At 37.6% G+C, this 23,527-nt stretch overlaps 1 protein-coding gene across 1 annotated transcript; it reads left to right on the top strand.

Annotated features, from left to right (window-relative positions):
• The first annotated feature begins 597 nt into the window (after window positions 1-597).
• LOC115920297 (cystine/glutamate transporter-like) lies at window positions 598-20,623 on the top strand. The gene is made up of 12 exons (XM_030975835.1): window positions 598-946; window positions 5,838-6,031; window positions 7,466-7,789; window positions 8,219-8,344; window positions 9,309-9,402; window positions 14,389-14,433; window positions 15,152-15,275; window positions 16,393-16,496; window positions 16,874-16,970; window positions 17,767-17,916; window positions 19,404-19,578; window positions 20,269-20,623. Exons 1-12 carry the CDS (start codon window positions 942-944, stop codon window positions 20,331-20,333), a joined length of 1,503 nt encoding a protein of 500 aa, XP_030831695.1. The 5' UTR covers window positions 598-941; the 3' UTR covers window positions 20,334-20,623.
• The last annotated feature ends 2,904 nt before the right edge of the window (window positions 20,624-23,527 follow it).

The following is a 23,527-nucleotide window of genomic DNA, read 5'->3' as shown; positions in this document are numbered from 1 at the left end:
GTTCTCTCTCTCCCTCTCTCTCTTTCTCTCTCTTTCTCTCTCTTTCTCTCTCACACCCACACACAGGTCATACTCACACTCCCTCCCTCCGAAGAGAAGCTGTAGACATATATGAACGGGAGAGATGAAGAGAAGGGCAGCATAAGATCAGAGGGAAGGAGAAAGGTCGGGATGTGATGGCTAAGATCCAAATCAGTGATGATGCTTAATGGGTCATGCAAGGTCCCTGTCCCTGTTTTTGTTTAGTTTCTTTCTTTTTAGTAAAAAATCATGGGTAAATGGGTACATAAAGGTCTATCCAATATCTAGAGAGAATATCTGGTCAGAAAGTATAGCAAAGCAAATTCTTTCACACTCAAATAAATTGAATACACCTGTATCCAACAGGCTCCCGCCCATTTTGAAGGCTTATTGAAAGAGTAGTGGATTTGACTTTCAAACAGCCTGCCCGTGTGACTGATATTTATAGAATTTGGCAACCACCCGATCGAATGAATGATGAGATGAAAGGGTAGTGGAGAGCATGTAGGTATAGGTCCATGCATACTGTACTGTACACTCGATCGCTCCGATCTGTGGGACTCAGTATAGGAATTTGACCTCTCACGGCAACCATCCGGATCTGTTTGTGAAAGTCTTCTCACTCGTATTGATGTCAAGCCTTTGGAGAGTTGTTACGTGGTTAGACGTATATTTGCTGGTATTCGTTGCAGACTGACTGCATGGTTGGTTGGTAAGTTGATTCATAACTCCATGGTTGATTGTACAATTTGTACTTTCACGCTGGATTCTTACTCTAGCATATTCGGTCGATGATAATACTTCTAGACTAACTCTTTGTATCAGTTGTGATATTTAGGTGCCATCATCCTTGGCTCTACAAAGTTACACGAAGTACTTTTAATTCTGGTTGGCGGTGCAGTGCGTATGAGCTCTGTTGAATGAGGTGAGTGTATTAATTATTATAATAGAGTAGCATTTTGAGAATGATTTCCAAGCAATGTGATGTGAGGTTATAATGCGACTCTGTATCCGTCATGTCCGTGTGTGTGGTCTGGTCATGAGGAATACAAATGCGAAATATTTATAGTATACGTATATCCTTTCGAAAGCAGTCGTGATGCATATATCATAACGTGCATGCAGGCTAGGTAAGATTGTAAGATTGATTGTAAGATTTTATTAACTCTATCTATCCCCTCTCGGGGTATAAGAGTACAAACATATTTACAACATAGTAATATAACAAATAGTAATAATGTGATCCCTGAAAACACTCGCTCCCAATTATCATTGTTCGAGAATTAGAATGTGATACATGTATATACAATGTAGTATATACTGAACTGCTGCCGCACAGTTCTGTCGAGAAAAATTTGTTCCACCTTTTCTTCGAGTCCTTCAATGCCCTTGAAAATCAATTATAAATTGAATCTGTGTTACATGAATTCATGATGTAAAATGGACTGATCTTGTTCGATGATATGCATGATGTTGTGCAGGTGAGTTTAATTCACGTTGACTTTGTCTAGCTAATTCCCACTGAGTTTGTTTGATTTATTACCATACTTTACAACTACTTTAAGAAAAAAACTATATCTTCCTCTATCTGACCTTTGCGTTGGGATGAGCATATCTATATACGAGCAGGGGCGGCGATTTCTTTTCTTTACCGGGGGGGGGGACGAAATGCGTGGAACGAGGGAAGAGTGATGTAATGAGCAAAAACGTTTTTTGGGGGGAGAAAAAAATCCGCATCATCACCGCTCTTACATGTTACATGCAGGCCCCGCGGAACGTTTTTCAAGGTGGGAGTGGGGGGGGGGCTAAAGTGTTTGCGATCAGATAGAGCAAAGCAAGTGGGGCGTAAATTGGCGTGGGGTCCAGGGGCGGAGCCCCATGAAGCTCAGAGTTTTTAGGCATTTAATAAGGGTCAGATGAGCATATTTTGATACCTTATTTGTGACACTTGCATGCAGGTCATTAATCGGAGTGGGGTCCAGGGGGCGAAGCCCCAGAAGCTCAGCGGTTTTAGGCATTAAATTACGATCAGATGAGCATCCAGGGGCCGCCTTAGGGCCCTTGGTGGGGTCTAAGGGCGGAGCCCCCTGAAGCTCAGGGTTTTAGGCTTTTGAATATGGTCAGATGAGCTCCAGTGGCCCGCCGAGGGCCCTGGTGGGGTCCAGGGGGCGGAGCCCCCGGAAGCTCAGGTGTTTTAGGCATTTAATTGTGGTCAGCTGAGCAACCAGGGGCCCGCCTTAGGGCCCTTGGTGGGGTATAGGGGCAGCAACATTTGTAAATTAGTCTCTGGTATCGAATTAGAAATAAACCACGTTTGAGTTTTATCGGGAGGGGGGGGGGGGGGACTGCCCCAAGCCCGAGTGAGTGAGCATAATTAATGAGAGGGGTGAAGGTGACGAAAGTGATTACCCCCTCATAGGTTTTGAAGTTTTGTTGTATTACAGAATTATATTCCTTAGCAAAACTATAGTATGAAAACAAACAATGTACTGTTTTCACACTTCACTTTTCTACAATATTTACTAAAGTCTTGTACATTTTGAAGGATATTATGCGAGGGACAAAGCTCCCGAGCCAGAAGATTTTCGCATTTTGATTTGTCTAAACGCTGCACTCTTGGGCCCTCCAAAGCCTAATAGTGTGTTACAGTCTTTAGTCAGTATTTGCTGTACATTATTTTTCTGCACTTTTTCAAATTTTCCGGGGGGACGATCCCCCCTACAAAAATCGAGGGGGGACGTGTCCCCCCCGTCCCCCCCCCCCCCCCGGGATCGCCGCCCCTGTATACGAGCATGTAGTACGTAGGTCCATGATACGATCGAGCTCCAAATTTCTTACTTACTGTAATAATCGTCTGTAATCCACTTCGAATGATCTTTGTGATGGGGTAATTGCAACTTGCAAGAGTCTATATAATATGGTCTAGTTGGTGGCCAGATGCCGATATAGATTATACAGTGCGTCCCAGAAAAAAATGAAACCGAGAATTATCGATGTTTTATCATAACTTAATCACAATTATAATTAACAAATGACACATATTTGTTAAGCTTAGATCCTCCTCTTTCGTTTGATGCAACTCGTATAATGCATTTTTCACGTAAGAGTGATTGAAAACAATTTGTAGAAAGGGTATCATGAAGTCCTTTGGCGAACAGTATCTGAATTTCAAAGAGAAAATCGTATTTCTAGAAGGTTCATTTTCTGCCCTTCATATGACACCTCAATCAGGACAAATGAGCCGGGAATAACAAAGCTCTGTTTTTTTTTAAAGTAATGCTTGCATTTCCATATGTTTATTAAACGAATCCGTTCCACTGGCTGTCTGGCTTGTCTGCTCTATAACAACAAAGACGACGAAAGACTTCATGCATGGCTGATCGTCAACGAAACGGAGTTTATTGTTTGTTGTTACGGCAGGCAGCCAGTGAAAACGATTTCGTTTAATAACAATTATGCAAATGCAGGAATTACTTTAAACAAACAGGACTTTGTTATTCCTGGCTTATTTTGCCTAATTGAGGTGTCATATGAAAGGGCAGAAAATACAATTTCTGGAAATGTGATTTCCTTTTTGAAATTCACACACCGTTCGCCAAATGACTTTTTGGTACTTATGGTACAACTGATATTCCAACTGGTACCAGTTGCAATTCTCAACTCGAATCCAGTTGATTCCAGTTGATTCCACTATACCAATGTCCATATTGAAACCTGTTCGCTAAAATAACCTTGATTGCATGAAAATAACACTCTTTAATTTGTTTTGCAATGAACTCTATGCAAATTTTGGGGGGCTCTTTTATGACTTTCTGGGGCTCTTTTGGGCATTTCGGGGGCTAATTCGCCCCGAGCCCCCTTGTATTTTGTTCACTTACTTCGCTTAACTGTAATCTACTGTACCTGGGATAATTGACCTGAAATGTGTCCATGGAAAGCTAAATTGATCTGCGATGAAAGTAGAAATCACCAGTACCAGTGATTGATTGATTGATTGATTTTTATTCGACAAGCTTCCAACATACAACAATATACAATAATAACAGATCAAAAAAAGTCAGCTTGAACAAGATTACCCACGAAAGCTCGAGAGCTTATTTCCAGTGGGGTCCCTTACAGACATGTATAAAATTAATAACTTAAAATAGTAATAATTATTTACAGACAAATAAGAAAAATAAAAGAATTACTTATTAAAGATAATAATAATAACAACATTAAACTGATGATAGAAATGATAATAAGTACAAGAAGAAAAGGAAGAAGGAGAAGAAGAAAAAAAGGCGGAGGAACTAGAGGAAAATAATAATGAATTTGTAGAATTTCTATAACGTACGAAAACATAAGTATATACAACATGAAAAAGTATGAACCGGCAGAAGAATACAAATTTCAATCATATAACATGTCATTTACTTCTCTGTAATATCTGACTGTCAAGTATTAGGTATTCCTTTAATTTCCTCTTAAAATGAGCATAGTTTTCTATTTCCTTTACACCATTGGGAAGGGAATTCCAATGTTTTATGGCATTGTAATAAAACGAATTTCCAATACTACCTACTCTTTCTGGTAAGTTAAAGTTGAATCGGCTATTTCTTGTATTATAAGCATGTAAGTCAGTAACAAGATCGAAGTTGGATCGAATATAATGATTCGACCTAGTATGATATATTGTATGCACGTGATGCAATACGAGTTGCAATACGAGTGGCGTATCCAGGATTCTCAGACTGGGGGGGGGGGCACGTGCTTGTGTTATGTAGATGGTGAGTTTTCATCATGACATCGTGAGAGAAACAAATTTAGTTGTTGGACGAGATGGAAACGTCACTAAACATGTTTATGGAAAAATAACTATTTTATGATGAAACATAAGTTATTCACGAAGGACCCCCATTTCTAAAATGCACAAAATTGGACCATTCCATGTTTAAGAGGTTTGTGGATATCTGTGATCTTATATTCTAATTGCAAAATCAGTCTCATGGTTTAATCATTTTATAAATGTAATGCTTCCTGGGAGAAATGTCAATAGTTTGAACATATTTGTGGCTTACACCCAGTAAATAAGATCGATTGATCGATCTGTAATTGAAAACACAAGTCAGAAAAAAAAAGGAAAAAAAATTACATAATGGATCAATCGATCTTATTTACATGGTGTAAGCCACAAATATGTTCAAACTATGGTTTAATCATGTTATTTAATTTTGAAAAAGGGTCAGAGAAAGACGCCATTACATCAGTCAGTATAACCCATTCACCTCAAACACGATCGCTACTTTCGAAAAGTCAATTCAAGGGCAATATCAATACCCTATTGTATGTGTCGCAGGAATCATGTTCAGATTACGTAATACTCCATTGTCATGTACACACATTCAACAGGTACATGGCTCACAAGGCTAGTGAAATTGCCTTGGGTCCTAAGATCATTTTTCGAAAGTAGTTGTTATCGTGTTTTCCAGGCCAGTTTCTTAGTCTCTGAGTAACTGGGTAGTATGTACATTTTGTATGAGAACATGAATATTGTGAAGGGGAGTTGCAACCACCAGTACCATGAAACATAATGATACAATACACCTCTGGTGTGAATCTATTAATTTGGTCTTCACACGATTGTGGGGGGGGGGGGGGGGGTCAGGTACCAGGTGCATGCATACAAAAACTGTTTCCCCCCTCTCTCTCTCTCTCTCTCTCTCTCTCTCTATCTCCCCTCGCTCTCTCTCTCCCTCTCTCTCTCTCTCTATCTCTCTCTCTTTCTCTCTCTCTCTCTCTCTCTCACTCTCTCTCTCCTTATACTTCTTCTGCAGTAATCATCTAATCGAAGCTGATACCATGTCCCAAGATGAAATAAGGACTAGACCAGATGAGATTGAAATGGACGAGCAAGCATCATCATCATCATCGGAACCGATCGTTCTTGGTAGGAATGTTGGTCTCCCTGGATGCGTTGGCATGGTGATGGGTATCATTATTGGTACTGGTATCTTCATTTCTCCAGCAGGTAAATTATCGTCAAACCTTTTTCTTCATTCGTATCTTGCAAATAAATGTATTCTTCAAATATATCTCTTTTTTTCTGGATTACTTGTTTCATGATTAGCTGACCTCGCTTTTATTTATCGTTACCCTGGATAGAAAGTATTGATATTAGTTTATAAAGGGTCTACAAAATAGTTTAAATCCTATAGTACTAAGGGAATGATTATACAATTTCCTTACTAAACCTCTTAAGAATTAAACGTACATAGGATGAAGAACGCCAGATAGTTTTGAGAAATACAGCAAGAGGCTATGGAGGGACAATGAATATTTAAAAATATTGTTAGAAATCTAAATCATTTTTATCTACACATGTTATTTTGTAATAATAATAATAATATTCCGCTTTTATATAGCGCCCAATACATCGATACAACGATGTGTCTAAGCGCTTTACAGATATATTAGTACCTGAATAACATGTTTGATGTCGTGACATTTCAATTGTATGTGATCCCCAATGAACTGTACACTAAGCCGAAGTAATGAACGGCCCATGAATATTTACCTAGTTCTCATGTAGCACCAAAATATATATCACGAAACTCGAACGAAAACACCCTTAGAACGATATGATGTTTATTGATGACAGGTGTTTGTCGATCGAGTGTTCGCCTTCTGGTGGAAATTCATGCCATTATTGATATCATATAGGAGAATCACGTACGGCACCACATAAACATCACGACGTTGGTGGGTTCAAAGATGAATTGTTGATTCATGCCGTTTGTTTCTGCTGATGATTGATCTACATCGACGAGACCAACACGACACCGACGATAGACTAAAGTCTAGAGATCTCCGATGAAATTTATCACCTGTTGTTGATTCATGTGTAAATTCGTTAAGAGTGAGGCATTAGTATATCTGATGGGGACATAGCCTCTTGTCGATGCCCTCGCGCTGTTGGAGTCTCTAAATTCTGACTCGCTTCGCTCGTCAGAATTTAGAGACTCCAACAGCGCGAGGGCATCGACAAGAGGCTAATGGGGACAAGGAGGCGATTCACCCAATACTCATCTAAAAGACCACACGAGAAGAAAAGTGTAACTAATTTTTTTTTAATTAAGTAATGAAATTAGATAATTCATTTCAGTGAATTGTGATTTTGTGGCGTTATCAGTTAGCAGCAAAAATTCGGACAAACGCACACATCAAGAATTGTCTACAAGTGTAAAATCTGGTTTCGACAATTCCGACAAAGGTTTCAAAATTCAGCAAACACAGAAAAGAATGGTAATTGATTTAGGAATAAGGCGACAATGCTTCAAGGCTATCACATTTTCCATGAGGAAATTTTAACAATGTGTCTTCTCAACTCTTCTGAGTCGATCCGGTTGACCTGTCAACTGATATTATTATCATTTTTATTTTTATTATCATCCTATTTTGTCAGGTGTTTTGGCTGGAGCAGGTGGGTCAGTAGGTCTCTCGTTAGTGATATGGGTCATTTGCGCTTCAATAGCAACATGTGGAGCTATGTGCTATACAGAACTCAGTCTTACCTCTGGCAAGTCCGGTGGAGAGTTTATCTTCATACTGGAACACTTTGGACCGGTCCTAGCCTTCTTGAGAATGTGGACCATCTTAGCAATCATCATGCCTTGCATCTCAGCTATTCAGGGGATCACCATCGCAAACTATCTTACCACACCGTTCTTCTCTGATTGTGAGCATGTACCGGTCGATGCCATCAGACTTATAGCTGTCGTAGTCATTTGTAAGTTTCTCGATGCCGACAGGGCTGCTTGAAATCAATTATTCCAATGAAAATGAATCTTGCCGCTTGGAAGGTCCAAGGGTCGTGTAGTACTCTTATTCACGAATGCACGTTTATTTTCCCCATCTCTGATCCGCCCATCTGTCCTTCTTTTCCCCTCTAATTTTTCTTCTCAATTTGATCGAGGGGGGTTGTTACTCTGTCACCATTGGCTAAACGATTGGTGTGGAACTTATTGCTGGAAAAAGCGCTTATCCTGACTATAATATCTTAATTGTCGTTTCAATTGGTTTGCACTCTTATAACTGCATATTTCTCTGGTCATTACTTAATAGAGACGTATATCCGAATTTTTGTTATTAAAAACACATCTGTTATGGTTTTTTAAATATTTATTGTTGATTCGTCTATCTTCTATTATACTTATAGTTGGTTTGGTCTATATCAACTGTGTCAGTGTGAAATGGTCTTCTCGTCTTATAAACACACTGACCATCACAAAGGTTATTGGTCTGTTGGTCCTCATCATCACCGGACTCGTATACATATGCAGAGGTGAGTTTTACACTAGGATTGAATTCAAATTATTTCGTTATTTTATTGACATCGCTACCAGTCCTACCACTGATGATATTGCCTCAGCACTATTATAAGAGTAGGGGGAAACCCCTGTTTAGTGGTCCACCTGGACACCCCCAATCACTTATACCGGGAGGAGATCGAGACCCGAGGGTTACAGAGATTCCGTTTATTTTTCGCCTCCCAGGCGCAGGTGACGCCGAATACTTAATAATAATGATAATAATTTATTTCCAATTGCGTCATATTTTGGTAAAGGCGTACATAATAATTATAGCCATTTCCGGCTTTGGTAACCAAGCATCATCACGAACGCGTCATCAGTTGGTGATGCATTGTGGGACACGGCTGTTGACACATTGGGACATTGTAAGCATCAGATAGCAGTATACGTAAATCTGAAGTAGTGTCAGTAGATAACCCTGCCTTTAAAATACATTAATATTATCTGCTTGTGAATCTTAAGTCATGGTTATGTGATTATGACAATACCAAGAAATGATTCAAACGTATTTACATTGCGATTTTATTTGTATAATTTGTTTTGGTATAATGTTATGAATCCTTCCATTTTGACTACACGCCATGTTTGATTGAATTAAACCTACTTTCATTAAGCAGACATGAAGACATTTCGAATAGATGCATTGGTTATACTTTAAATTTAGACTGATGTAACGTCAACACCCTGAAATGAAAAAAATAAATGATCAATGTTTTATTCATATAAAAATGAATTGCGGCCCTGGGGCTGAATTATGCAATACTCGTTACAAATTTATTTACACAATAAAATGACACACTTTAGGTGGAATTGTGCCAATATAAGAAACATTATTTCTGTATGCCATTATAAATTATTATTCATGATTATAACTAACACGTGAATGTGAAAAAATTAAGTATTTTTCTATCCATCATTTTCCTCCCTATAATACAGGCAACACAAGCAACCTGACTGATGCATTTGCAATCCCAATGGACGTCAATATACCTATGGCTATTTACAGTGGAATATTCGCTTTCGGAGGATGGTAGCTATTCGTTTCGGGTTTTGTTGTTATTCATCCTTTTTCAAGACTTTTCATGCAGTTGATTTAGGGGAAGCCCCAAAAGATGCTGGTTCTCATAAAAGAAGATATTTTGTGGGAAGCTGATCGAAGAGAGGTTGAGCAAAATGTTGTTGTGTGATCGGCGATGGGGGTGTCGTGGCCGCCATTAGGAAAACATCTCATTTGAGCTCTGCTCACCAGTTCACCACTTTTCCTGGAGCTACCATAATCTGATAGGAGCACTGACCACTGATAAAGGGATTACCAGTAGGGTCCATGGGGAGAGAGACAGCGGTCAATCATAGCCTAGTTACTGATAAAGGGATTACCAGCTGGTATCCGATATCCAGTCCAGATTCATAGTCTTCTCATCGCAGACCCTACACCTATATTTATAATAGGCCTGGATTTAGTGTGTCTAAAGTCTCACTTCATATTGTTTTTTTTAGCAAGTACTAGCTATTTAAGTTTCTTTTACGTATAGAAGAGAACATTGATGTGCTTGGCAATGGAAAAATGCAGAAGGAAAATATAAAGGGAGGATAAAATAGGGAAAGACGGGTGATAATAAGGAAAGATGGAAATGGAGGGAAAGAAGGAAGAGAAAATAAAGAATAGCATAAGGAAAGATGGAAAAGGAAGATAAAAAGTTTAAAAAGAAATACATAAGGAAAGATGGAAACAGAAGATAAAGAAGGTTGGAAAAAAAAGAAATACATGAGAAAAGATAGAGAGAATAAAACAAGGTGAAAATAGAGGAATACATAAGGAAAGATGAAAAAGATAAAATTAGGAGAAAATAAAGAATAACATAAGGAAAGATGGAAAAGGAAGATAAAAGAAGGTTTAAAAAGAAATACACAGGGAAAGATGGAAACAGAAGATAATGAAGGTTAGACATAAAGAAATACATGAGAAAAGATAGAGAGAATAAAACAAGGTGAAAATAGAGGAATACATAAAGAAAGATGAAAATTAGAAAGACGGAGAAAATAAAGAAGGGCATAAGGAAAGATGGCTAAAGAAGATAAAATTAGGAGAAAATAAAGAAATATATAATGAAAATTAGAAAAGAGATGTTGAAAGGAGAAAAATAAAGAATAATATCAGCCGAAAGGTATATAGAACAAAGGTGATAATAGTGAAAAACATGAGGAAAGATGGAAAGGAAACATGGAAAGGAAACATTGAGAAGATAAAGAAGTTAATTGGACAAATAAACTTTAAAAAAACCACCAACCAACAAGCGTTAACTGGACCAAACTTTGATTGGTCATGTTGCTGCATAATAACCTAAAAAGGGCGACTTGAAATAATCGCACTGTCACAAGTATTTTAGTTTTCCTGCATAAATATAATCATTACCTTAAAACATAAAGGTTAGATGGCTTATGTATTGAACCAAATCATTAATAGGCAAGCTTGCCCAGTACCTCTTTGATCAAACGACACGGCGAATTTTTAAGAACACTAAAAGAAAATACACTGAAAAACGGCCGCTCAGAGTGCCGGGCGCATTCACGATACTGCATGTGGCAAGCTGTTCCGAATTGGGTGGTGGAGTAACGCCTTTAACAGAGGCTATATTTGTCGACCTTACCCGACTTTCAAATGGAGAATCTCACTTTTCGGTGAACGGGGACCGAAATACCCCACTTGCGTGTCTGGTATTACAGACCGCTTTCTTTCCCGATATCTTCGCGTACACCAAGCTTCGTGAGAATGAGCAATCTCAGAATCTGGATGAATGTTGTCCTTGTAGTGTGAGGTTCATGAGTAATTATTGTTATAAACTACGACATATAGTATGGATGATAATGTTTGTCAAGTTTATTGCGGACTATGTCATCCTCATAAAAGTATTAGATCAAGTAAAAAGGCTTCAATTAAAATAGTTAAACATGACCAGAAATCAATTCGATGTGAAGATATTTTTGACGCACTTCTCGTCATGATATTGAATTTATAACATACAACGAAGCGAGGACATCATAATCATAAAGACGTTCCTTGTGCAGATATGTATTTGCTTATTAATACATACAGTGACAAAAAGAATAATGCGCTATAATCATGAGTAAAAAACCAAGAGGTTTCGGAGAAAGGTAAAAAATCATCCGAACAGTCAATTAGGCAATTCTTCAACAATCTTTAGTATCAAAAAGTGAAAAGGTTTAACTGTCGTGATAAAAATGAGCTTGTCATAGAGATTTATTATACAAGTGAGCATCGAAATGTTTCTTTAACGAACTGCTATAAAATTTTGAAACCAAATACACTTGTGCTGAAATTTCATATCCTCAGTATCGAGAAGCATAATGTTCCATTATGGTTGCATCAACTATTGTAAAATAGATTAAGTCCTTCGATGTCTTGTAATGCCCTAATTACTCAGCTAATTATTATCTTTCTAAAGGATTGTAGATTTGAGAGTTTCTGTTTCTTTCGTGTTACATGCAATGGACATTCAATCATCACGGCTTGATGTGTTGTGGGTAAATAAATATTGTATCCTATACGTATACAGATCATATTAAATCGAATAAAAGTTTGATGAAATTCAATTCTTATCTTGCCAGAATCATCATTTTTTTAAATACCGTCTTTATAACGAATTCCAAGAAATATGCCGTCTGCCTAAACAACCACCCCCCCCCCCCTATTTCAAATTTGACGTCTGAGCCCCGGCCAATCCCTATTTTCAAATCCTTGATCTGCCGTTTGGGGGGGGGGGCAAGAAATAGGCAAAGAAAGTTGAGTAGACCTTGAGATTACGCACGGAATAAATGTAACGAAAACAATATTTACAACATTCTATTCTTGCTTTAATACCTCAAAAATATTTAACGGTCAAACCAACAAAATGTATGTTTTCCCGGCCTTTCCTGATAGGCCTAGGCCTACACCATTTTTCTAAACGTGTTCGAGTTTATTTCGTCTATGCGAATAAATTTGGTGGCGGAGTAACGCCTTTAACAGAGGCTATATTTGTCGACCTTACCCGACTTTCAAATGGAGAATCTCACTTTTCGGTGAACGGGGACCGAAATACCCCACTTGCGTGTCTGGTATTACAGACCGCTTTCTTTCCCGATATCTTCGCGTACACCAAGCTTCGTGAGAATGAGCAATCTCAGAATCTGGATGAATGTTGTCCTTGTAGTGTGAGGTTCATGAGTAATTATTGTTATAAACTACGACATATAGTATGGATGATAATGTTTGTCAAGTTTATTGCGGACTATGTCATCCTCATAAAAGTATTAGATCAAGTAAAAAGGCTTCAATTAAAATAGTTAAACATGACCAGAAATCATTTCGATGTTAAGATATTTTTAACAATTTTAGACAATATCATATTTAATTGTGTCCATGTACTATATCGAACTAGACAATTATGATGAAACTTGAAAGGAACATAATTATAACCAGGAAGTTCCTGATATAACTATGCTTATAAAGTGAAGCAAGGAAGATGAAACTGGCATCTCCCATGTATACCGGTAGCTATGAGAATGGACATAATCCGAACCTATATGAGACTGCGAATAAGACTAGAACATCATGGAGGAGTTCCAAGCAGTACTTATCAAGGTTGGGCTGGCGATGTCCTGGCAAAGTTTGTTTATACTGCAGATTAGGGACTCTAACTCTCTCTTGCTCTGTGGTGAGCTTACCACCAAAATGCACCCCACTTTCAGGTCCAAAGTGGGGTGAAGTTTAAATGGACTGTTTTCGTCAAGTTAGCGGTATATTCACTTGACTCACAATTCAAAGGTTTAGGGTTCGAATCCCAGCCCGGCACTAACGTCCTTTGGCAAGACATGAATCCACAGTGTGTGCCAGCAATCCTGAATCTGATGACCTAGGTAATAATAGGGACTTTTAGATTTGCACGTCGACAGCTTTGACTGCAACGTGTGACGTCATTTTAAGGCACTGCGCATGCGTTACGTCGTCTCAGTCGGCGATCGAGAATGCGTCAACCTTGATTTTCCTAAATCTAGTACATACACAAACATATTGGTATTTATATAGCGCCTTTACATGCTCAAGGTACTAGTATGCCGCGTGCGCATAAAATATACAGTCCTCAAGTAGACAAAGGAACATCCCTTCCCTGCTATTATGTAAAAATGTGTAGAACAGGTGTCACATGCATATGCACCTGTTCTACACATTTTTACATAATAGCAGTGAAGGGATGTTCTTTTGTTGAGGGTAGAATGAGGAACTGTATATTTTGTCCTCTTTCTTTGTCCGTGATGTTCATAGTGTTACTTAAGCATGCATGTATATCGTCGAGTGCAATCTAAAAGATTTCTAATTGTAGTCAACATGGGCGGTTAAGTACGTTGACACGCATGATCAGTCGGCGTTCGTCGTGTTCTCGTCCACTCGATCTAAAAGTCCCTAATAATGTATCTTTAAAGCGCTTAGAGACATCGCCGATAATTAATCGCTATAAACCCAGAATGTTATTATTATTTTGATTGCTGTTTCAAGCAAGGTTAATGAAAATATCCACACACAAAAAAATTCTTCCCATAATCTTCCCGGTAGGATGCGAAAGCTACTGTGCTTAGATTAGCAAGTGTGCGCTTGCAAAAATGACGCCTGGCTGGAACTGGCTGAAATGCTTCCCAGGGAGTGGAGAATGTGCATACATTGTGTGCGGGTAAGCCTGAATCCGATGACCGGGGCAATAATGATTGCGGGGCCCTCAGGGAGAAAAGTATGAATACTGATGAGGCTACCCTGGGTAAACAAGACTTATTATTATTATAATCAGTCTTACTTGAGTCACCTTCATTACACACACCCAGGTCGCCTTATAAAAAAACTTATATACGACAGTGAGGCGATGAACTGATTAATTTTACTAATAATTGACACGTAAAATCTTCCCTCTATAATATTTATCAATGTCTCAAATCTCAATTAACGGTGTTATTGTTTTTCCTACAGGGAGAGTATTGCTATGATTGTTGAAGAGATAAAGAATCCAGAGAGGTAAGAACCAACTCGGTTTAGCAAAAAAAAATGTTAGTCTATAATTCAAGATCAAAATAGAATTTGTTTCGAAATTTGTAATATCCCTCATGCATGTGTATTAAATCCAAGTATTTAGAATTGCGCCTTTTCCGCAGTTACAACTGCTTCAGAAAGGCTACAGAAACGTGAATCGTGTTACATTTTTACGTTATCATGAAAAACCAACAAATTAATACGCGGTTAAGCGACGTCATAATCTGGACGAAACCTTAAAGTCCATTTCAAAAAGACCAGCTGAGCCAAGAAAACAACCCTTTTCCCTTACAAAAAAATAATTGGAATTTCGAAGGTCTAATGGTTGCCATGCATTCTTCCAATAGTTTTACATTTGCAGAAATATCGATAAATTAACAATGTCGGGGCGTTCTCGTCTAAGGTAACTACTATAATTATGCTTATAGAATAGGGTGGTAATAACATGTGTAGTTAAAACGTTTTAATGATAGTTCATTGTAATTTAAGATTTTTCAATTCATGAATATTTGCGAACCGTTACTATGTCAATGGACAGCAATAATATCCTATTAGAAAACAGAGGAATCTAAACAATAGCCATTCATATCATAGTCTAGCGTAACGAATGTTTATAGGCTATAAAATATTGTCTATATCGAGGTAACTTTGACTGACATTACTTTTAAAACGTGTTATATTTTGTTAACTCCCTTGACTTCAGAAACGTTCCCCTGAGTATTATCATCTCAATGGTAGTGATTACAAGCATCTATCTGCTCGCCAATGTGGCCTATCTTGTTATCCTATCACCGGCTCAGATCCTAGCCTCAAAAGCGGTGGCAGCGGTAAGTCATTATCCAAACATTATTCAATATACTAAGTAGTCATTCCGGTAATCAAGCCACACAAAGCTCTGACTAGCAAGCAAGCAAGAAATTATTTTTGTTAAATAAAGAAAGAAGGAAAGAAAAAAAGAAAGTTGAATCCTGCCTAATGACTTGTATTTTTTTGTACTTTGGTATCTATGACGTCATTTCAATTTTTTAAAAGGTGTATCCAAAATTGTTCTCCTCTTACCTTATACCAAGAATGAAATTGATAGAACTTGCTGAATAATATGCTTTCATATCATTCCCCTTGTATAAACGAAAGGCCCGTAACACAAATTTTTGCTATCAATTGCAAATTTGAAATAATGATTCTGATTGGTAAATATTCAGCCCTTTTAATAATATGTTCATGCTACGATGATCTTGATTGGCCATTACAATTTATCGAGCTTCCGCCCATTATTTCAGGTCCGATGAACTTTACTTTATCGTAAATATCTGAATTTCCTAACGAGGCTATCGGTCACATTTATCTGCGTCGAAGAGCAGCTCACTGTGATCTCACAGGGTTCATACATATCTGCTATAATGGTTTTACTCATGTTTTTACGGCGGCATAGCTGAAAGGACTGCGCATTTTTCTCAAACCACCGGGTTTGGTACATTGGTGAAGAGAGTAACCCATACTGATCTGCATAAGATATATGGCAATGGCGTAGCCTACTGGTGGGGGTCTTTTTGGTGGGGGAATAGGCTACTTCATGACTTTATTTTACAATAAGGGTTAAATTATTGTTTACCTCTCATTTATTAATGATGCCCTCGAGGAGGAAAAAAGTTACATAGATTTCCAATCGTTAGTATCTTGGCAATTTCAACACTTAGGAATAACCTTTTATGGTGCCTTGCCAAAACAATGAATGGGCATGAAAGCTAATTAGTTGTTCTCGAAGTTATATAACTTTTCAAGAATCCAAGAAGGGGATAAAACTTAATACGAAGTGGCTGTCTCAATACTCATAGTCACACAATGGCAGGGTGAGTGAGCGAGGGATTCAAATGAGAGGATTTTATAGTCTATAAATAGGATTTCTTTCGATTTTGTTCTTGGTCTGGTCTGTTCTGTTGATAGGATTTTAGCGTGATCGCTCTAGGAACCTGGTCATGGACGATCTGGGTTTTCGTTGCCTTGTCGGCCATCGGCAACCTTAACGCAATCTTTTTCGGCTTCTCAAGGTAGGCCTATTAACCCTTCTATTTGTATTTGATAAACATGATCGCTATCATTAAATGTGAATTGCACACGAGGCGTTATTTTGCTGATGTTTTCGACGCGCTAAAGTGTGAATGACACCATGAGGCTAAAAACCAAAGCAAAATTGTACACGGAGCTAATATTGCGTCAATGCACAAATTGCTTTAATCAATTTGATTGGCGATTATACGTATACAATAACATTGCAGCGGATTGTTACGTTATGGGTAAAGCGAATGTATAATGTGCCTTCAAATTGTTCATACATGTATTACTCTTTTAAAAGATATACACGACGTATTTATTTAGTTTGCATATGTTACTGATGTAATTGTATATATCCTGGGTCTTATTACAGGGTGTATTACGCTGCTGCTCGGGACGGTCTTTTACCTGAAGTCATTGGGATGATCAACATTAGACACCGTACACCACTTCCTTCAGTCATTGTTACGGTTAGTCATTCCTACAATGTTAAGATTATTCATTTCCTTCAGTCATTGTTACAGTTAGTCATTCCTACAATGTTTAGATTAGTCATTTCCTTCAGTCATTGTTACGGTTAGTCATCCCCTACAATCATTTTACAGTTAGTCATTCCTACAATGTTAGGATTAGTCATTTCCTTCAGTCATTGTCACGGTTAGTCATCCCCTACAATGATTTTTACAGTTAGTCATTCCTACAATGTTAAGATTAGTCATTTCCTTCAGCCATTGTAACGGTTAGTCATTATCAAGATTAGATCCAGTACACCACTCCCATCAGTCAAAGTTACAGTTAGTCGTTCCCTTCAGTCATCGTTACGGTTATTCATTCCCTTCAGATATGGTTAGTCATTCTCTTTAGACATTTATAATGGTTAGTAATTCCCCTCAGTCATTGTGACAATAGGTTATTCCCTTCAGACATTGTTACAGTTAGTAATTCCCTTCAGAAATTGTTACAGTTAGTTATTCACTTAAGACATTTTTATAGCTCGTTATACCTTCAGACATTGTTACAATTAGTTATTCACTTCAGACATTGTAACAGTTGGTCATTCCCTTCAGACATTGTTACAGTAATTTCGTTACTCCTTTCAGTGACTGATACGGCAAGTGATTCCTTACAGTCAATGATACGGTTACGAGATCATTTGAATTTAAACTATTTTTCAAATTCAGTCATGATCTTGTCAAAATTTAAATAGTTCCTTTAATATATTAATCCGATGGATTGAATAATCCACCTTTTTTCTTTGCAAACCAGGTTCCCATAGTGATGATATGTCTGATGGTTGATGATGTTTTCAAACTGATTCAGTACCAATCATTCGTAATGGTAGCGTTTCAAGCTATTACAGTCTGTATCATCCCGTATTCACGATGGAAATATCCCGACCTTCACAGGCCATTCAAGGTATGATGATGACGACGGTGACAATGATGATGGTGATGTTGATGATGGCGATGGTGATATGGATGATGGTGATGTGGATGATGATGAGGATGTTGATGATGTTGCTGATGATGATGATGATGATGAGGACGACAATGATGATGGTGATGTTGATGATGGTGATGGTGATGTGGATGATGATGAGGACGAAAATAAGGATGTTGATGTTGATGATGATGATGATGTTGATAATGATGACGATGATGATGATGAGGATGATGAGGATGATGATGATGATGATGATGAGGATGATGATGATGATGACGATGAGGATGATGATACTGATGAAGAGGATATTGATGATGTTGATGATAATAATGAAGATAATATTGCTGATGAGGTTGCTGATGATGTTGCTGATGAGGTTGGTGATGATGTTGATGACGTTTATGATGATATTGATGACGTTGATGATGTTGATGAAGATGTTGCTGATGATGTTGCTGATGATGTTGCTGATGATTTTGATGATTAAGTTGTTGATGAAGTTGTTGAAGAGTATGGTAATGTTGATGATAATGATTTTGATGATGATGATGTTTAATAATGATGATGTTGATCATGATGACGATGGTGACGACCTCTTAGAAGATGGTTAGATGATTAAGCCCTAATAAAGTGAATGGTGATCTACACTCGTTTTTTGGTTTGGCAATTTGAGAAAGGGCATGAATGAGGGTGACTGTGAATACAATACACTGGGGATGTTGAAGAGACGGAGGAGGAGGACGAGGAAGGAGAGGAAAGGGAAAGTGAAGATGTGGTATCAGCCTAAAGGACGATGATAGTGATTTCGATAACAATAATATTTTATTATGGCGAAGGTGATTCTAATGATGCGTTTTTAAATTAGAAAGATGTGATTAATCTAATGATGATAGTGTTGATGAAGATGGTGAATATGATGATGATGATGATGATAATGATGATGATGATAATGACGGTGACGACGATAATAACGATTTTGATGATTATGACATTGGTGATGATGACAGTGACGACTGTGATGGTTATTAACATAACATTGATGACGTTTCAAAAGAATTCGTAGAGAACCTTGACTTGAAGTCTTTGTATTTCCCGACAATATTACAAAATGCTTTTCTGAGAGACGCTATATAGAGAGCCAGTAATGACTTGTATAATACGTTAACACAGTTAATTACCACAAATATTCCATATTCAACCTTACTTTCCACATGAACGGAAACGAAAAGAAATATTAACATTCCTATAATTAGAGCCGCGTGTGATCTCTTGTCTAACTTAACTTACTAATTGAATCTTTCATAACTAATGATAGGTTTGTAAACAAACAATAAAAGTACAATTAATATTTTCATGACAAAAAAGCCCTTTATCATCATCAACTCTTGAAAATTTCTGTTATAAAAGTATTACCACAGGATATTTCAGAAGTTTACTTGCCGTATCTGATTTTACCACAGGTACCTGTGATAATAGCTGTATTGTTTGCCGTGGCTATGCTCTTCTTAATGGGTCTCACTCTGTATACGAGCCCCGTGAGTAGTGGGCTAGGCTTGCTACTCACCTTGATTGGTGTACCAATCTACTTCATCTTCGTGCGATGGAATAAACCTTTATGGTTTAGAAAAATAACAGGTAGGTGAAGACTTTCCTTTAAAGGCAGGGTATTCTACTAAAACTACTTCAGATCTACGTATACTGCCATCCACAGCTCACAATCATTTATATACAAATCAACCTACTAGCTGGCCGAAGAATAATAAGGAGATGACAATTGGCCGAATATTATTAATTTTGGAAAATGTTCACACTTTAACTATTGAAATGGTAATTTTATAACGGTTTTCGTTGTGAATTATTATCAACATTAATTTTTTACAAAATTTGTTAAGCTAAAGACAGATTAGGCCCATTATACATGATGAAATTATAAATTAAATGTATTTATGTTTCCACTATGTTCATGATGTTGGTTCTGTAGAATTAAATGTAAGGGAAAACATGTAACATCCAAATGGAGAGGTGGAATTTAAGAACTGACGAACATCTTAAATCGAGCCAGTAAAGCGAGCGAGAACAGATTTTCTCACATTAATCTTGTACTAAAAGTTATTTCTTTCGCTATTTCGGTCCTTTAATCACATCATTTCTCTGCAAGTTGCATTCTATCAGTTCATTTCTACTGATAAAGTCTCAACTCTACCAACAATACTCGTTAAAGCGCCTCACTCTCTTTCTCCCTATCCCCCTCCCCCTATTTCTCTCTATCTCTTCCTCTAGTATAGTTTTGTCATGTAGTTGTATATTTCTCTCACTTTGTTTCAGGCTCCATCACCAGGCCATTTCAGAAGCTATTTTTCGTTATACCTGAAGAAGCAAAGACACAATGAGATCGCTCAAAGATAGCATGGTCGACACGATAGTCAGGGTATATACCGACATCGCTATTTTCAGTTTCGATGAAGTTTTACATAATTACATAGAGTGGTTTTCGGTTCCTGTACCCTATAATCGTAATCACGCCCGCCCGCGTCACCCAGTTGGTGATGCATCGTGGGACATGGATGTCGACACATCGGGACATTAGGGACATCATTTGCGTGGACTCCTACGTGTGACGTCCTTTTAAAGACTGTTTATACTACTGGGCCAGAAGGGATAGACCACCCAGCCAAGGTCACTGACAGGTGGCTATCTCATTAACTCAGCTCTCAACTAACATAAGCAAAAGAGGATCATGGGGGACCAACAGGCACTGATTGTGGAAGTTTTCTATATAGAGGGAGCAAGTAGCTACAAGTAGGACGGTGGGGCTTTAAGGAACTGACAGTGCCTTAAAATGACGTCACACGTAGCAGTCCACGTTGTCGTCTTGCTAATCTAAATGTCCCTGTTGTGAGTAGCAGATGGCATAATTATACGTTCATCTGAAGTAGTGTCAGTAAAGCCAAAATTTAACCTCAACCAGCTCACTAACGGAGGCGCAACAAAAGTTATGAACATTATTAAATAGCGCCTTGAATCGTTCTTCTCACTACAAAAGGAAAATTCAAGGCAACTTAAGTAAAAACTTAAAGGGGGAAAAGATTAAATGAATCTGAAGATCCAGATGAATATTTCTTTCTGGGTCTGTGTATAGTCTGCCCAAGTCATAAGGCAGCATCAAGATTCCTTGGGTTTGCGTAACATACATGGCCACATTCGTGTTTGTGATTGAAAGAAGACAGTAGTATTATCACGGACCTATACCAGATATGACTGTCATCCGATTCTTATATTCGGGTAGTGAGCCGGTCTGGCTACAATCTACGAGACCGACAATCACTATAGACCAACATGGTCGGTTTGTGGGATTTTTAGGGTTCAGTACGTACGACTGACAGCCTGAGTACTGTGTTAAAAGATACAGAAATGTGTAGCGTATTCCACTTTGTCCTCATTATTAAAAAAACACCGCGGTTTTGCCGATTCGTATGAAGTGAAATTGATGCCACCAGTTTATTTTGTGCCTTTATCATAATTGATTATTCATCATCATTATTCATGGAAAAAAAGGTGTTGGTTCTGCCAGAATTATTTATAATATCATTTTCATATTATTGTCTAGCTTGTAAATTGTAAATATGACATTCGTAACATTTGTTTTTGTCAATTTTGAAGTGCATCGTTTTCATAGTTGTTACAGGGCCTTTCCTTCTTTGAAACTTTATACAGATTTATTTGAATGATTATACACTGTACACTGTTAAAAAAAACAGTAGATTTTACAGAGAAAAAATACAGAACCATTCTTTAAAGTGTTGTAACAGCAAATTTTCTGTAATTTAACAGGACAAATGTCTAGAAAAAATGAAGATTTTGTTTTTTTACAGGCAATTTGCGTGATTTCAGATCCCATATACAGATTTTTTACAATTCTACGGAATGTTCTTTTTTTATTAAGAAAACTTCATTTTTTAACGGATAATAAAAAAGAAATTACAGAAAACAAAAATACAGAACCATTCTGTAAATTGATGTAACTGGAATTTTCTGCAATTTAACAGGACAGATTTCTATAAGAAGGGGAGATGTTTTTTTTTAATAGGAATTCTGTATGCTTTCAGATCCAATATGCAGATTTATTATGATTCTACAGAGCGTTTTTTTTTTCAAAGTAAACCTCATGTTTTAATGAATAAAAAGAAAGAATCTACAGAAATTAAAATACAGATTCATTCTGTAAAAATGTAAACTAGAAACTTTCTGCAATTTAACAGATCTCTAAAAAGAAGATCCCATGTAAATAAATGGAGTGTCTTTTTATTCAAAGTAAACCTCATGTTTTAATGAATAAAAAAAATACAGGAAACAATAATACAGAACCACTCTGATAATTAATGTTACTTGACATTTTCTGCTGTGAAAAGGACGGATCTCTCTCCCTCTCTAAAAAAAGGATTGTTTTTTTCTTTATGGAAATTCGTAGGCCTATGTTTTTAAGCAGATTTTGCTTTTAATTCTACAAAGTGTCGATTTATTCAAAGCAATCTCATTTAGTTTAATGAATAAAAAAGACAGAATTTATAGAGGAAAATACCGTAAACAATTCTGTAAAATTAATAGCTGAATTTCACTGCAATTTGACAGAAATCTAAAAAAGAAGTTGATGAGGGTTTTTTTTCAAGGACATTCAGATCCCCTATAGATATTTAATGTTCTACAAAATACCCTTTTCAATTTAAAAAAAAAAGACCTTAACTGCCTTTTAATGCCTTAAACTCAACAACGTAAAATAATTTGCGGTAAAAATACAAAACCTTTCTGTTAATTGACTCAAGCTGCCGAATTCGGGCACATTTAAAAGGGAAAGAAGATTTCGTTTTTACCGGAAATTAGTCTGCTTTTATCAGAGGTTATGCTTTATATAGGCCTAAATTTTAGTAGGCTAGGCATAATTATATATATACTTCAAAGCAGGCGCGTACGCAGGATTTTTTCAAGGGGGGGGTTTTAACATTTATAAATCGGTCCGAAAATTTCGCAACGACTCAGCCAGTCGCTGAATAAGCGGGGGGGGGGGGGGGGGGGGGGGGGGGGGGGGAGGACACATTTTTTTTTTTTTTTGGTCCCAAAAAAATCGCAACGACTCAGCCGACCGCTGAATAAGCGGGGGGGGGGGGGGTAAGAGGACACTTTTTTTTTTTTTTTTTTTGGTCTCGAAATTTGGAAATTTGACATTTTGCTCCGTTGGGGGGGGGGGTAAGGTCACCTTTTTAAAAAAAAAAAAAAAATCCAAAGGGGGGGGGGGTTTAGGTTTTTTTAGGGGGGTTTACACACAAAAAATTTCCAAAGGGGGGGGGTTTAACCCCCCAAACCCCCCCCCCCCCCCCCCCCCCCCCCCCCTGCGTACGCGCCTGCTTCAAAGTTCATGTAGACCTCTCAGAAATCTTTTTTTTTTATGCCATAAAACAACACGAACTCCCACGAACTGAAACTGTAACTATACCGGTACCGTAATTTTTCTGCATCTTCTTAATCTTCTTCTTTTTCTTCTTTTCTATTCTTTTTTTCTTTTTTCTAACGGAAGTTTTAATAGTGCTTT

This window comes from Strongylocentrotus purpuratus, unplaced genomic scaffold (genome assembly GCF_000002235.5).
Source record: "Strongylocentrotus purpuratus isolate Spur 01 unplaced genomic scaffold, Spur_5.0 spur5_scaffold_8, whole genome shotgun sequence".
Lineage (NCBI taxonomy): Eukaryota > Metazoa > Echinodermata > Echinoidea > Camarodonta > Strongylocentrotidae > Strongylocentrotus > Strongylocentrotus purpuratus.
Note: the sequence above shows the minus strand (reverse complement) of the source record. Positions and strands in the feature narration are given on the sequence as shown.